The sequence below is a fragment of the Manacus vitellinus genome, unplaced genomic scaffold, assembly GCF_001715985.3.
Source record: "Manacus vitellinus isolate BGI_N305 unplaced genomic scaffold, ASM171598v3 scaffold_4_pilon, whole genome shotgun sequence".
Lineage (NCBI taxonomy): Eukaryota > Metazoa > Chordata > Aves > Passeriformes > Pipridae > Manacus > Manacus vitellinus.
Window position 1 is genome coordinate 19,370,697 of NW_021940604.1, and position 14,987 is coordinate 19,385,683.

At 38.9% G+C, this 14,987-nt stretch overlaps 1 protein-coding gene across 1 annotated transcript in view; it reads left to right on the plus strand.

Annotated features, from left to right (window-relative positions):
* FRK (fyn related Src family tyrosine kinase) overlaps positions 1–11,635 on the plus strand; it is a 47,650-nt gene extending 36,015 nt beyond the window's left edge. The window contains exons 5-8 of the mRNA XM_018078323.2: positions 1,396–1,554; positions 6,888–7,069; positions 9,257–9,422; positions 11,300–11,635. Of these exons, the coding sequence (XP_017933812.1) occupies positions 1,396–1,554; positions 6,888–7,069; positions 9,257–9,422; positions 11,300–11,493 (701 nt within the window). The 3' untranslated portion in view covers positions 11,494–11,635. The remainder of the gene's footprint in view (positions 1–1,395; positions 1,555–6,887; positions 7,070–9,256; positions 9,423–11,299) is intronic.
* The last annotated feature ends 3,352 nt before the right edge of the window (positions 11,636–14,987 follow it).

Below are 14,987 nucleotides of genomic sequence, written 5' to 3' on the forward strand. Positions count from 1 at the left end.
TGCGTTGATGCAAGGATATGAAATCACATATCATTAGTATGTTTTGGGAAATAGGTTGGAGCATTTTTCAGGAGGTGGCACTCAAGGTAGGTGTTGGATAAAAGTGGCCCAGGCTGATTTGCTAGTTCTTTTTGTAGAACAGATTTTCTGTTGAAATTTTATTACTGAGCCATTTAACATACTCCCAGAATTTCACTTAACTTAAACATCTGTATTTGGAACGGAGACAAACTCTCAAATGAACCTTTTTGGTTACCTAATGTTAAAAAAAACACATAAAAACTTATTCTTGCAGCCTTGGCTTCTGAAATGACTCAATCTGCTTACACCAGAAGAAGAGTTTGTTTTCAAACATAGCATAGAGCAGAATAACTTGGATAGATTTTTTTCCTCCCCAATCTTCACTGTAATATTTTTTTAATTAAAGTATTTTGATTTAGGAAGAAAGAGACATTTGAGTAGTTGAATAATTTCATATTTTTTTGTACAAGCATTTTGAAGTGGATACTATTTACCAACTTCTCAAACATCTGACCATATCTGATCACTACTGAATCATTCATAGAAAAAGCTTTACTACTTTATTTATGCATGCTTTTCTAATCGATCCCCTATTCAGGACATATGAGCTTTAATCCTAAATTTACCATGATTCCCCATGCCATTTCTGATTGTTTCTTTGACATAGTTTATACATTGGCTCACTGTGTATGTGAATAGAACTAGAGATGTTATGACCTTATGTAATGCCTAAAAGGTTGGCATAATTTGCTGTTAAGACACTTTAACATTTAAGGGTTTGTAAAATTAATGTTACATCTGTGCATACATTAGTATTTCTAATAATGTTGTTATTACATGAACATTAAAAATAGTTATTTATTTTTATAGATATAAATGCACACATGTACTCTGTATAGGCTAAAGTAATTCCAGTGCCTTCAGACTTTGATTGGTGAAGCTGAAAATATAGTGCAACAAATTCTTGTTGCAGAGCTAGTTGTCTCTCAGAAATTTTATGTTCATTACCTAGACACTCTCACCTCAGTTTCTGGTCCTTTCATTAACTGGTTGTTTGCTTAAATTGTATCTGCTAACATTCTAGCCTCACTTTTGTTTCCTGTTTGGGGGAGGCCCAGGGGCAGTTGATTTTAGCCTTTATATTTCTGGTGTCTGGAACACATATGTTCTCTGTCCCTACACAACTGGCATGTTTCACTCATTAACTGTTTGTTTGAGCTGCACTGTCTGTTTTCTGTGGGAACTGTGAAGATTTGAGATGCTAATGTACTTTCAAGACAGAAAACAATCTCAGTTATTCCCTTAAGTCTGCCAGGCTGGTAGGAAGGCCTTTGATAACCTCAGCTTATGTTTTATTATATGCTGTTGTTTCAGGTTCAATGGATCCAAAAGACTTTCTGAGGGAAGCACAAATAATGAAGAACTTGAGACATCCAAAGCTTATACAACTTTATGCTGTCTGTACCTTGGAAGACCCAATTTATATTATTACTGAGCTGATGAGATTTGGAAGTCTTCTAGAATACCTTCAAAGTAAGCAAATGACTATAAATTCATTTTAGGGGTGCTACAGCTGTCAGTTTAGTAAACACACTAACATAAAAAATAGAAGTACAACACCCTATTTTAATATAAAAGCTGCATTATTTATCGCGTGTGGGTGTAAGAAAAATGGAAAGAGATGTTTATGAATTTTTGGTGGGCCAAAATATTTGAGAAGTAGGAAAGAATCACATTCACAGTTTGATTCTTGCCTTGTAACGACCCATATTTTTTCACCCAGTTCTATGAGTAGGTGGGAACATACACTAATGGAATAAAAATACAAGCATCCAGAAGGATAGGTCATCATATTTGACGTGAAATAGGAGCACTTCCACAAAATGTACTTAACAGCTTTGAAAACTATTACTAGTCAGGGATAGCTTTTTACTATGAATTTGTCCCTTGCCTATCGCATTAGGGTTTTTATCTCAGCAGTACTTCAAAGTGCTCTTTTGAAGGCAAATAATAATTAAAAATAAAAATGTACAGCCTGGAACAGACTGGCATAATGATTGCACTTTAAGTTCACTCCTGTTATTGAGAAATGCTTGATTCTAGTGTTACCCATTTTCAGTTTAGCAGATGTCTGTGAGATGCTAAATGTAATGATCTCTTGAAGACAAAATGTTTGCTGCGATTGTCATGCTTAATTTCTTCTCTGTTTCCAGCCCATAAAGCAAAGCCCTGTGAAATACCACAGAAAGTATTAACACGACACATGCCTTCCCCCATCTTCTCTGCAGATCCATTTTTTTAAATGAGGCTCAGTCCACAGACAATTAAAGCTAAAGAAATCTCTGCTAGAGGGACAGCTGCACCAGGAACTACACAGAGAGGGTCTGCCATGAGCTTGGGCCAGATCATCTACAGTTTTGTAGGCATTTACTCTCCAGAGGTAGCAAGGCACAAATTTCCTTTCAATTCTCATCTTTCATGCCTTTGTGTGCAGAGTGCTGCTTACCTGATTGAAAGAGCCTGGCACATCAGGAAATGATTGCTGTGCATGAAAACACTTATTGCACTGGACAAATAGCTCTGAGAAAGCCAGGATGAGCCACAGCTATTGCAGAGGTGAAAATTGACCTGTTTGTACACAGAGTACAATATGTCCAGGGCACATCAACACTGCAGCCTGTGTGTGGATCAGTTGCCAGCACAGGCACAGCAGCTGCCCTTGCTGTGTGCAGCACATGTATGTAGCCTGCTCTTTGCTAAGTGTTCACTTCTGTAACCCTGCATCAGAGACTGTGGAAAGGCAGTTGGTTTTCAGGCAGCCGTCAGGATAACAGTAAAAATGTCCAGTTGAAACCCAGCCTAGTGGTATCTCTTCTTCTCTGATGACCTATACACAGGGAAGTACATAGAACTAAGAGGTGGAGGCAGAGATCCAGGTACTTTGATAGGTATTGGTCAGAGAAAAGTCTGCTGTCAGTGAGAGTATTAAGGAAAGAGATTTGAATCTTGCATAGAGCTCCATGACTGAAAGTGATATGTATCAGCTGACATGGAGTGGACAGCTCCTGATGAGTGGACAGCTCTTGAGACTCAACCACTCCAGGGAACAGGAAAATATTTCCAGAAGGCTTCTGTCTCTGTGAGCACTATGGGTAAATATGGCAAATTATAGCAGAGAAAAGTCCAAAGATATTCTCTGATTAAGTTTTCCTCCCTAGAACTGCATGGTATGCTTTTCCAACTTTAAAAATCCCTAACATTTTATTCACAGTTACTATCACATTCTACCATGATGACAGCTGCTTAATAATGATGGGCATGTGAATTCCCTGTGCATCCTGCAAATGTACTTTGGAATAGTTCTTGATGAACACTGCTATGCAGAGTTATTGAGCTGCCACCAATATGAGAAAAATGCAACTGAAAACTTTTCTTTGTAATTGGATGTGAATGAAATTGTCATAAATATATGAGTGCTTTTATCAAATCTGATAGACCTGGAGCTTGTTCTGTCGGGGACACAGTCTTGAAGTTCTGTGAAATATTATGGAGGCAATGCCCTCACTGGAGAAAGTGCTGCTTTATTTCTTTTTCCTTTTTTTTCTTTTTATTGTCCGATATAGGTCAGTGAGAATATTTTCCTGTCTTTTCTATATGAGATGTTGTGATTGGTAAGAACAGGGTGCAGACCCCAAGACTTCTTTAATATTTTGTCTAATAAATTTTCTATATAGGGGTGATAGTTTTGTAAAAAAATATTAGTAAAAAAGGACATGGAGGTGCTACATTTTCTTTATTGGTCCATGGGAAGATTTTATAAATTCAGCAGTAGTGCCTGAGTTTGATTGTGGAAGTTATATAAACATATACATATATATAAAACTTAGCAGCCTTCTAGTACTAAAGGTGGCCTACAAGACAGATGAAGAGAGGGACTTTTTACAAGGGCACGTAGTGATAGGACAAGGGGGAATGGCTTCACACTGAAAAAGGCTTTATTTAGTTTAGGTAATTCTTAGAAATTCTTCACTATGAGGGTGGTGAGGCACTGGGACAGGTTACCCAGAGTTGTGGGTGCCCCATCCCTGGAAGTGTTCAAGGTTGGGTTGAATGGGGCCCTGAGCTAGTGAATAGCATACCTTCCCACGGCAGAGAGATTGGAACTAGAGGATCTTTAAGGTCCCTTCCAACTCAAACCATTCTATGAGTTTATATTAAACTTTGGTTTTGTTGTTTTTATAGTTTTTCCTCCCTCAGAACACTTTAAAACAAACTACAGCACATGTATACCCATATGAATACAGCTGTAATATCTTCTGAAGTGCTCTGAATGAAATGGGAGCTGACTGGTTTGGAACCTTCCACAGTTGTACTAACGTAGTGCTGTGCTTGAACTTGTGTGCTTTGGCTGGTCCAGCCTGGTGTTTTGGAGGTATAGTCAGAAATCTTTATGAGACTGCTATACATGATTTACACTTCAGATCCCAAAGAGACGTGTACTTTCATGCTCCATCTTTGTGCACAGTTTGCAGCTCCTGATCAGCTGAGGCTCCTCCTTAAAGCTTTCCCTCCAGGACAGCTGCAGTGCAGAACCAGCTCACAGAGATAAATCATCCAAGAAATACTGTAGCAGCCAGGGTAACAGTGGCCTCTTCCTCTCCCTCAGCCCACAGGCTAAAGGCAGCAGGTCAGCCCAGTCTGATCTGCTACCCCAAACAGGACTCAATAGAAGAAAAATCTTTCAACTGCAACTCCACTGTTAGAGGTGGATCTCGTCTTTGTGCTTTAGCATGGTGCACCTGAGTGTCCTGCAGGGAATAAGACAGGAAGGGTTTAGCAGCTCTAACTCCTATGAGGCAGCTCATTAAACACAAGGCTTATGAGTCATCCGTTTTTCAGTACATGTCTGTGCTCTACCTGTTGGAACAAGCTTGTGTCAGGCTATCCCTGAGCATTGGCAGACCAATGTGCTCAAGTTTGTCTGAATTCTTGTCTGCTTTCACCAGGAGGTAGTTCACAACCCATGCAGATGAAGAAGCCATGTGAAAGGGAACATTTAAAGCTGACACATATAAGATAGCTTCCAAAACCCAGGTACTCATGCAAGCTACCTATACATATTTAGGTATTTTCTGATTAAATACAACATGAGCATAATTTGTGGATTTCTATCTTTGTCTAGCAAGACGAATAGTAAATGTTGATGCCTGCCAGTTATCAGAATTGCAAAACTTCAGAACATTATATTAGTCTGTGGCCTGAATGGATTTTCACATAGGCTGATTTTTCTCCCTCTTTCTTTTAAAGGACAATGCAACTATGAAACATATGTGTAGGAGAGGAAAAGATGTTCTGAATCAACAATAGAAGTAAATGTTCTGAGTCAACAATAGAAGTAAATAATCTTGGTGCTGGATTATCATGACCATGAGTTTAGCCTCAAAAAGGAAGTAGGGTAATACACATACAGGACAAATTTAATAATTTAGTTCTTTTTTTTTTCTACCTATTCATCTCAGAACATCTAGATGAGAAGGAAATTCAAGGCCTGGAGATTGCAGAATAGATTAGTAAACAATTGAATTTTACACTTTATTTCATTCTTCATAAAGTGGGATTGCAAGGTTATGTCAGATAAAATGCCAGAACTGGAGGAGGCTATGCAAAACAATGCTAAGACACACTATAACTACAAATTATTTAAAAATAAACAACAGAAAACTGCCAGCTACAAATGTTTTATTTTTCTAACACACAGGCAGCAAGTAAAAGTCACCAATCTGATGAGAAAGGAGAACTGCCAATAAGCCTAGCAGCAAACATTCAGCTTTTTGATATTGTTAAGATTCTGAAACAGAAAGTTGAAACTGTTTTGAGTGTTAGAAGCTACAGAGGTAGGCACTCATGCTTCAGTGCTGCAGCATTTGGGTTTGGGTGACAGTGGTGCTTGAATATAGCACTGTTATACCTTACCCAGATTACTTTGGGGTATAATTCTTTCTTATGAGGAAGTCAGCTGTCCTTAAAAATCCACAAAGGCCCTGAATTTGTATTCTGGTGTGTTATACCTCAATGACTTTTTGGTTACCTGTCTTACAATTTTTGGCTGCAGTTTTTCATGGCCCGAGACTCTTTCCTTCATTTGTGGAGGCAAGTTGCTCTGCTCAAAGTTCTGCTACTACTTTGTTTGAACAGCTTATCTTTGATTGGCAAATCTCAGTTTCTGGGATTTGCTGGTTTTAAAGTGGTGGGAATTACACATTGTTTCAGAAAGTCCTACTAGGGAAACAGGCAGCTTGAAAACAGCTCAAGGAGTCCTACTGTTGAATAGCAATGACAGAGATAACAGTGTGAAGCATCAAGTGAACTGGAAAGTGAAAATGAGAGTTAGACTTGACAGCAGATGGTATATTTCCTAGTAAGAATCATTGGAGAACAGGGAACAATGGTAATTTTGTGCCTTTCCATCCTTAGTCAGCTTTGGCTACAGCCAGTGGGTACTGACATTAACTCTTACTCACAGTTTGGAACAGTTTTATGCACCTGCCAGAAAGGTGCATACTATGTTACTATCAGCAGATAAACAGCTTTCTCTTTGGACTGTGTCAGAAGCTCCTTCCAGGCCTAGATCTACTCCTGTATTTAGTATCCACTCTTTTAGAGAAGATGAGGCAGGCACTGTTACTCAATTATTGTGAAATAAGGAGTGTCATTTGCTAACCTCTGTCATTTGGTTGGGCTATTACTTTATTGTATTGCGTGGTTTAGTTCATTTGTGTTGGCTATTTGACTCAGGCAGTTTTTCAGTTATTTGTATCTGAAATCTGTAAACATTATGCTGTTCTTGTCATCTTCTTTTTAAACAGAAGATGGAGGCTCTCAAATCTTCCTGACACATCAAGTAGACATGGCTACTCAGGTGGCTTCTGGGATGGCATACCTTGAATCTCAGAACTATATCCATCGGGATCTGGCAGCCAGGAATGTCCTTGTTGGTGAACACAATGTTTACAAAGTGGCAGACTTTGGACTTGCAAGAGTTTTTAAGGTAGGTTGTGGGAGAGTGGATTGTCTCTGCTTTTAACTCTGGAGAACAAGGTAGAAGAGGCCAACTCAAGGATTGACTGCAGTCTCTGAATTGCTGTGTTCAGGCAAAAGGCAAGCCCAGGGAGAAAAGGACCCCTAATGAGTTCATTTATATCCTCTACCTGCATTATCCTATGCAAAGTTAGAAGGTGGTCTGTGCCTTTTTGTCAGTCTACAGAAAGCATTCTGGCGTCTGCTTCCCACTTAGTCACCAAGAAAGGAGCCTAGCAAGCAACAGCCTTTGCTGGGCAACCTTTATCCACAATGCTAGTGTCTGCCACATGGAGAGAGATCATGGGAATGATGGAAAAACTATATTCTTGAGCCTGTAAGGGAAGTCATATAAAAATGTATTGGCAGCTATTCTCCCCTTGTTCACTGCTCCACTGCCTCCATGATGCTTTCAAATGCAGGTAGTAATCATAAAAGTACCTTATTCCTCTCCACAGCTAACAGCAAAGTTCATAAAGTGAGCTCTCAGAGCTTTAAATCTGATCCAGTTTCAAGTTCTTTGCCACTGCAACGTTTTTTTCCCTCTAGCCCTCGAGGGCAGGGAATGACAAATATCACTGACCAATTTCTCCCTAGGAAAGAGCTGTGGTTCAGAAATGAGATTTTCTACCTCTGAAAATGATTTGATCAGAGTTGGAAAGATTTGATTTGCCATATTTTATGGATTTCAGTATGTAATCCATAATTTCTGAGATCTTTGGTTGTGTTTTTTTTTTTTTTTCTAATTGATTTATATTCTTGCCCTGAGAAGGAAAAACAGAGAAAAAAGTCCTCTGCTTCTCATTTGTTTTTTTTTCATTCAAGCAGCCAAAATTGAAGTTTGTAACAGAGTTGGATTTATTACACACTGAAGTATAGAATAATGGCTTGACAATGGCATCAAGGGACTTTGAAAGTGCTTTTTGCTTAATTTTGATCCTTCTAGATATGCATAAGTTCAGATTGCACATTCTGTAACGTGAAAAAATACATATTTTTAAATGAATAATGCTCGCAGTGGATATTTCTCCTTTGTCCCCACTAGAAAGGGTAATAATTTACAGCTGTTGACATTTCTTGTTGAAGCTGAACTTTACTAAGATATTCAGTTGTAGAGTCATTTTGGCATATTTTTCTAGGAATAGTTTGTCTCCTAAGCCAAAGCAATAACATGGTCACATGGAAAGATCACAAAGGATTAGGTGTGAGAAATGAAATCAGTATTTCCATATGGATTAATTAGTATAATGAAATAATTTCTTACTCCTAGAGATGAGTATTATGGTCAAGATACTTGTATTGGTATATAGATAAAAATCACTACAACCAGTATTTTCAAAACTATATGGCATTGAAGCTGGGAAACATAGATTTTGTATTAAAACAAGGAAAATCTGCTACACGTTTGCCAGGATTTGCATGTGAAAAACTTGACCAAGACTTGGATGTGACTTAAGTACACTAAATTACATGTAGGAATTAAAGAGAGAATAAATGTTTGAAAAATTTAGATGTTTGTGCAGTAAACCTTTAAGGACATGATTCTACAAATTTGCAAGTTAACAGTTTTTCTATGCGTCTTTCAGCTTCACTTTACATTAATTAATTTGACTCTCTGTAAGCTAATATGTTAATTTGAATCAGTCAGAGTTTATTCTTTGGTCCCAGAAACCTGTGTAAGTGATTGTTATTATATTCAATGGCCCTTCAACACCACAATAAATCACAGAGAAAGGTTCTGAAATTCGTTAGCTCGTGCTCTTGCCTTCTCTGTTTACTGATGACATGATGTGAAGCCATTTGGTCTCTGGTGTCAGCAGGATGCTTATGCTGCCATTCCTGACAGACTTTTGAAATCTTGTATGTCAGGACCAGGATTCACAGTAGCAAGTCATAATTAATCAGGAGCTACTCCAATGCTGTGTGCTTGGTCGAAATGATAAATGCTTTAGAAAAGTCTCCGATGAAGCCTCTGCATTTCTCAAATGTGAAGCCAAATTCAACGATAGACATCAGAAAATGTGTACTGTAATGCCATGAAAGACAAGTTCTTGGCTAAAAGATGATAAGATTAAGCACAGGCTGAGCTTAGTCAGGTGCTTAAGTGCTTTGCTGAAGCAGATCTGAAATCAGGCTTGCTTCATTGTATCCATGACAGGTAGAAAATGAAAATGTATATGAAGCTAGGACTGAAACAAAACTACCAGTAAAATGGACAGCCCCGGAGGCGATTCGCTACAACAGATTCAGTATTAAATCAGATGTCTGGTCATTTGGAATACTTCTGTTTGAAATAATCACCTATGGGAAGATGCCTTATGCTGGTAAGTCCTTTTAACCTAAAGAATGATGTCTAATTTTTTTCTTGCTTTCAGAATGACACACAAAGAAAAGGTTGAATGCTTGTTCTATGGGTATGTTAAAGGGTTAAAACTGTAAACAGAGAAAGAAGGCTGTTCAGATGAGGTCCATTTAGTGGGTCAGACCTTCTGGCTTCCCCAGGCTCCCTGGAAGCTTTCCAAATGCTGTGATTAGCATACATTTAAGATGCTTGCTGAAGTCAACCTGCACTGCACAGGCACCTAAGCCAGCTGGCTATTTTTCTCCAGCATCAGATCAAAGATGCCAATTCTTGGAATATGGAAAAAGGGAAGAAAAAAGGAAGGTTTTTTTATTCCCCATACTGTCCTTTTAAAATTTTTTTTAGTATATCTCATGGAAGAATAAACTATATGTGGAGCATGGCACGGGCACTTCAGGAAGAAGGTGTCTGAGAAATGAATCAGGGTGTACTTCCCCCCTTACCTCATATTTTACTATTGCATTGAAAAGTCTTCGTAAAGAGAAGGATCACAAGAATTAAAGAAATAATTAAAAAATGTCACCAACATTAAAAGTAGATATAGTGGTCTGAGAGCAGCTACTGTTCCTAGCACTGTGAAAAATGCTCAAGGAATTGTGGCTCCAATAACATACAATATTAGTGAAATGATTGACTGTGGCTCAATTAGTGCTGGTGAGGAGAGCACAAGGGAAGAACTAAAGCAAAAAACAGTTATGTTGCACCTGAACAGGCCTGAGGTGTGGTGCGTTCACCATAAACTACACTTCACAGGGTCTCAAACTGATATTTCCTGTAAAAGGCAAAATTGATTTTGCTTTTTGATCCTCACCCTCACCTCCTGTGAAAGTATTCTGAAGAAAAAATAAAAAAAGAAAAGCAAAGCAAAAAATCCTGAGATCCTACATAAGCTACAGATGTGTGCGTATGCACACAGACTCACAAATAAAAGATTTTAGTATAAACATGTAACACCATAGTTCTGAGTATTGTCTGAAAATACATTCAGTGTTATCCCTTTGCAAAGACATATTTTACCTGTATCTTGACAGTAGAAAATGTTCTTTTGCCATGGCTATTTGCTTACTTTGTATTACTTTCAGTAGTTTGTTCTCAGTAATCGGTTAGGAGAAAAGGGTATGTTGATTTGTGGTGGCAGTGGACAATGTGCAGAGGAAACACCATTCAGAGATCTAGGGAAAAGAAGATTACACAATTCGAGATTTAATTTAAAGAGTAAAAAATTAAAAGTGAATGGAACAATAGTTTTAGTATATAAAGGTATAGCAAAGGTAGGGGAATGGTTTCTTCTCCATTACTGGTGGTGGCAGAGCAGGCAGGATGTCACTGAACATCTGCCCTCGAAGAAACTTATGGCTGACTTTACAAAAAAGTTTCTAAATGTGAGGAAAATTCAGTAGCAGTACAGGTTTTCTTGAGAGATTTTGGAGTCATTGAGACTATAGGGATTTAGCAACAATTCAAGTGAAATAGATGTAAGAAAAATGTTGGCAAACCTGGCTCGTGGGAGAAAAGCCTCACACCCAGACAAATCCGTTTGCAGTGCCTTGCAGGTGGCACAGTCAGGATGAGGTGGTTGGGAAGCATTGGAGCTGTTTTTTAACTGCTAGTAAACAGTAAGAGATGAGGCCCTGTCCCTGGAAGTCTTCAAGGTCAGGGTGGAAGGGACTGTGAGCAAGCTGGTTGTCCCTGTTCATGGTAGAGGGGTTGGAACAAGATGGTCTTCAAGGTCCCTTCCAACCCAAACCATTCTACTGTGGTTCTATGATGAAGACACAGAGATACATGGCATCACTAAGTAGACCCTGAGTAGTCTGATGAACTTATTTTGGCTTGCAGGTATGCCAGGACACCAGGTGATCCAGCTGCTGGATGATGGGTACAGACTTCCTCAGCCAGAGACCTGCCCAGCACCGCTCTATGAGATGATGTTGCAGTGCTGGAGCGCGGAGGTGGATGGGCGGCCCACCTTCGATGCCCTCAGCAAGCAGCTGGAGGGCTACTTTGACACTGAGTCCTATTCCTATGCCTAGGCACAGACCATGGTGAAAGGGACCCCTCAGTGGGCCTTGAAGGACAGGTGGTAGCCAACATAGATGACAGAGGGCTGTTGAATCAGCCTAACCTCAGGCTTCCAGGTTACTTGGGGGTGCTGAGGAATCCTGGTACATTTTCATGCCCACGCTGATCCTCAGAGACTCTTAAAATTTTTTAAAAAATAAAGTGTCTTCTATTTATTTTTAAATAAGAGATTGCAAGAATTAACAAATGAAATTAGTCTAGCTTGATAACTATTGTAAATGTTTTTCATTTCTTTATTGGAATAATTATTTGCTTTTGCTTAGATTTTTTGTTCCTACCAGCCTGTTCTCATGAAGGAGTGTGATGGCTCTGCACAGCAGGATCTGTGCTCCCAGAGTCCTCTCACTGTAAAAAATAATAAAAGGGATCCTATGACTGTGATGATGGCAGAATCCAAAGTAATTGCCTTGCTTAGGCTTGAGGTACACATGCTTTTACTGTATCAGGAAATAAACAGATGTTCACTGCAGAAAAGGAATTATTTTGTTTTATGGATACAAAGGTTGATCTCTTTTAGTTTGTCTACTGTTCCTCTATTATGAGAATAAACATTAGATTCCTGAAGCTGTTTGTTCTTAAGGTTGTTAAATAGTGCCATGAAACCGATAAACTATTGTTCTTTGAACTCTAAGGATTTATTTTATAGCTTTTCATCTTAGGAGTATTGTAGGAAAAGATATTTTAACATGAACTTAAGACTGCCTTAGCCTTTTAGAGTGACACCCTTTCCAATCCTGGTCCCTCAAATCATGCACCCTCTCCAACAGGACAAAGCCCAGGGCAAGTCTAGGTAATTTGCAGAGAAACTAGCAATCCATTCTTCTACCTTCTCCAGACATAACTTTAATATAGTAGATTTAAATAATAGATGATCCATTTTATTTTGTTCCATGGGAAAATGGAGCCCAGGTGCTTCTTCTAGCTGTCTTTATAGCTACAGATGTTACATTTTTTTTGTCCTTTTTCTGACTAATAACAATATCAGTTCTGCTAAAATCTGGTTATCACTGTGCATTTTATGTTCTCAGTTGTGAGGCTTACAGAACCAAGAATTAATTATTTACTTGTGATTCATCAGCTAATTATTTGACAACATCATTCAGGAATTAAAAACTGTACTGTGTTGGCATAGTGCAAGGTCAGTATAAGTGTGCTACCATTTCCCTCTAATATCCAGAAAGGGTATAAAAAAATTAAAATATTCATTACTTTAAAGGTTGGGTGGCTTTTATTACACCTTTTTCAAATTCTTTTCTTCTCTTTATACTTCAAATCTATTCATCTTGCTGGCTTGCCTGCTTCTAATTTTTAATTTCCTTTTCCCCTCCTCTATTTTGAAAGGCAGCACACTGCTTGTTTCTTTTATATACATCTCTTATGTACTCATTACTCAAATCCCCTTTCCTTATTTATTGTTTTTCTCTTCTTTCTATCTAACTACAGTGCCTTTATAGCATTGTGTCTCTGTTCATTTTCTGTGAAGTGTTTCTCCCTACTAACTCTCTTTATAGTAATCAAATTTGTACAGCATAATACAGCTATAATTTATTAGCTGTCATAGCATCCATGTGAGTTTGGAAAGTAATCATCCACTCAGAAAGAAGTGGAAATTTGGCTTCACCAAACCCATCCTAATAAGAATTGGCATGGAAGGACCTGGGAGATTCTCAGGCAAAGTCTCCTGCTGTCCACTGTCCATGTTTGTTTAGAGACTCATGCTAGCTACTGGCTCATGGCCTCAACAAGATGTTATTTATGATTATCAGACCTCCATCAATCCATGTGTATCTCATCTAGCTGGGAGCTGTGTTTAATTCTGTTACAGTACTAGGTTAGCAAATCCCACAGAGTAGGTTTATCTAATAAGAATACGAATGTTGTTATTTGGAAAGATCTTTGTGCCAAAGTTAGGATCTTGATGTTCAAGCAGTATTTCTAACATGATTTTCTAGACTTATAACATTAAGAATATTGCAACTAAAAGTTGAGTTTCCCCATTCAAAAAAAACCCCAAATTGCTGATAAAAGATATAATCTTAAAAAAGCGCAGACGTATGCAGTTCACAGGAGACAAGTTGCCATGAAAAAAAAAATTGACAGCAGGGAAATAGCAAAGTTTTCAGAATTCCATATTACACCAATTGGTCCAAGCTGCTGTGTGCTGACCTCTGCCCTCAAGTCTGCAACATCTTGCAGGACTCCATGAAGTGACACCAGTGATTCTGAAGAAATCCCACCTGTACAATAAATGTATTCCTAAACCAACATATAGGAAGTAGAAAGTCTACTTGTCTAGGTAGCTTGAATTGTTTGTCACCTTAATTTCTTCTGTAGTCAAAGGAGAGAGAGAAAAGCTCCTTGAGATGATGAATCAGTGTCCCAAAACTTAATTTCTCCTCTGAAACACCCTTGGTGGTCTTCTTTGTGTTTGCTACTGTAAAGGTATCTGGCAGAGGTGAGACCCTTTGCTGAAGGGTGTGTGTAATAACCCGCCTGTTGTAAACTGAAATTAGCTATTTCAAGCTCTGTCTACCAAGTGTGGCCTCATGAGCCACCTTAGGCTAAAAGGAGCAGAAGCTGCAAGTGAGCTGCACCCTGATGAGCCGTGTGAGGAGCAGGCACCTGCATGTGATGGCCTCCAGGTGATACAGCCTGGCATGCTGGGCTACTGCTGGCAGGAATGTTCCCCTGCTGCTGCATCCTGCCACTTCATCCTCTCTGCTTTCACTTTGCATGCTTGCACACACACAGCTGGTTAATAGAGTTTGGGTCTGCCAGCTGCCTCTCCTATGTGCTGGCCCAGGGTGGGAGACAAGCAGCAGCACTGCCTGAAAGCAGCAGGTAAGTTCACTTTGGTGTGTCTCATTATAAATACTACATCAAATAAATTAATTTTGTGTTCATCTTTGAGACAACCTATGCATATTTGGCCTCCCCAAGATGTACTGTGGGTGAAGAGGTGTAATCAGTCTTTGTTGTCTAGGCCTGAGCACCGTTTCCTCCCCACTGATGTGTGTCCTGAGATTAGTGCACTCTTTTCTTAGCAAAAGTGGAAAGCAAGGAAAGGCAGGAAAGTAGGTTGTTCCTTTTTCTCTTGCTCTGTGTTGCACTGACGAAGTCTGGTGTCTGCAAGAGCACCTTTGACATCATCAACAATCCAACTGAGGCCAACTTGGAAACCACAAATGTTGATCTGAGATTCATTGGTTCCTTGTTCTGGCATAAATCCATGCATTTGCACTTGCTCCCTTATTTTTCCTGTCAGTAAACTGCTGTTATACAAGTGAAATGCTACTACTCTAATTTTGAGTCTTTGTTTTTCCTTTGGTTGGCAGGGGAACAAAGGAGACAAAAATCACTAATGCAATGGAACCAGCAAAACTCTGGAAATAAAGAGTAATGTGGAAAATGAATCATTTGTTTTTAGCTCTTTCTTTCCATATTT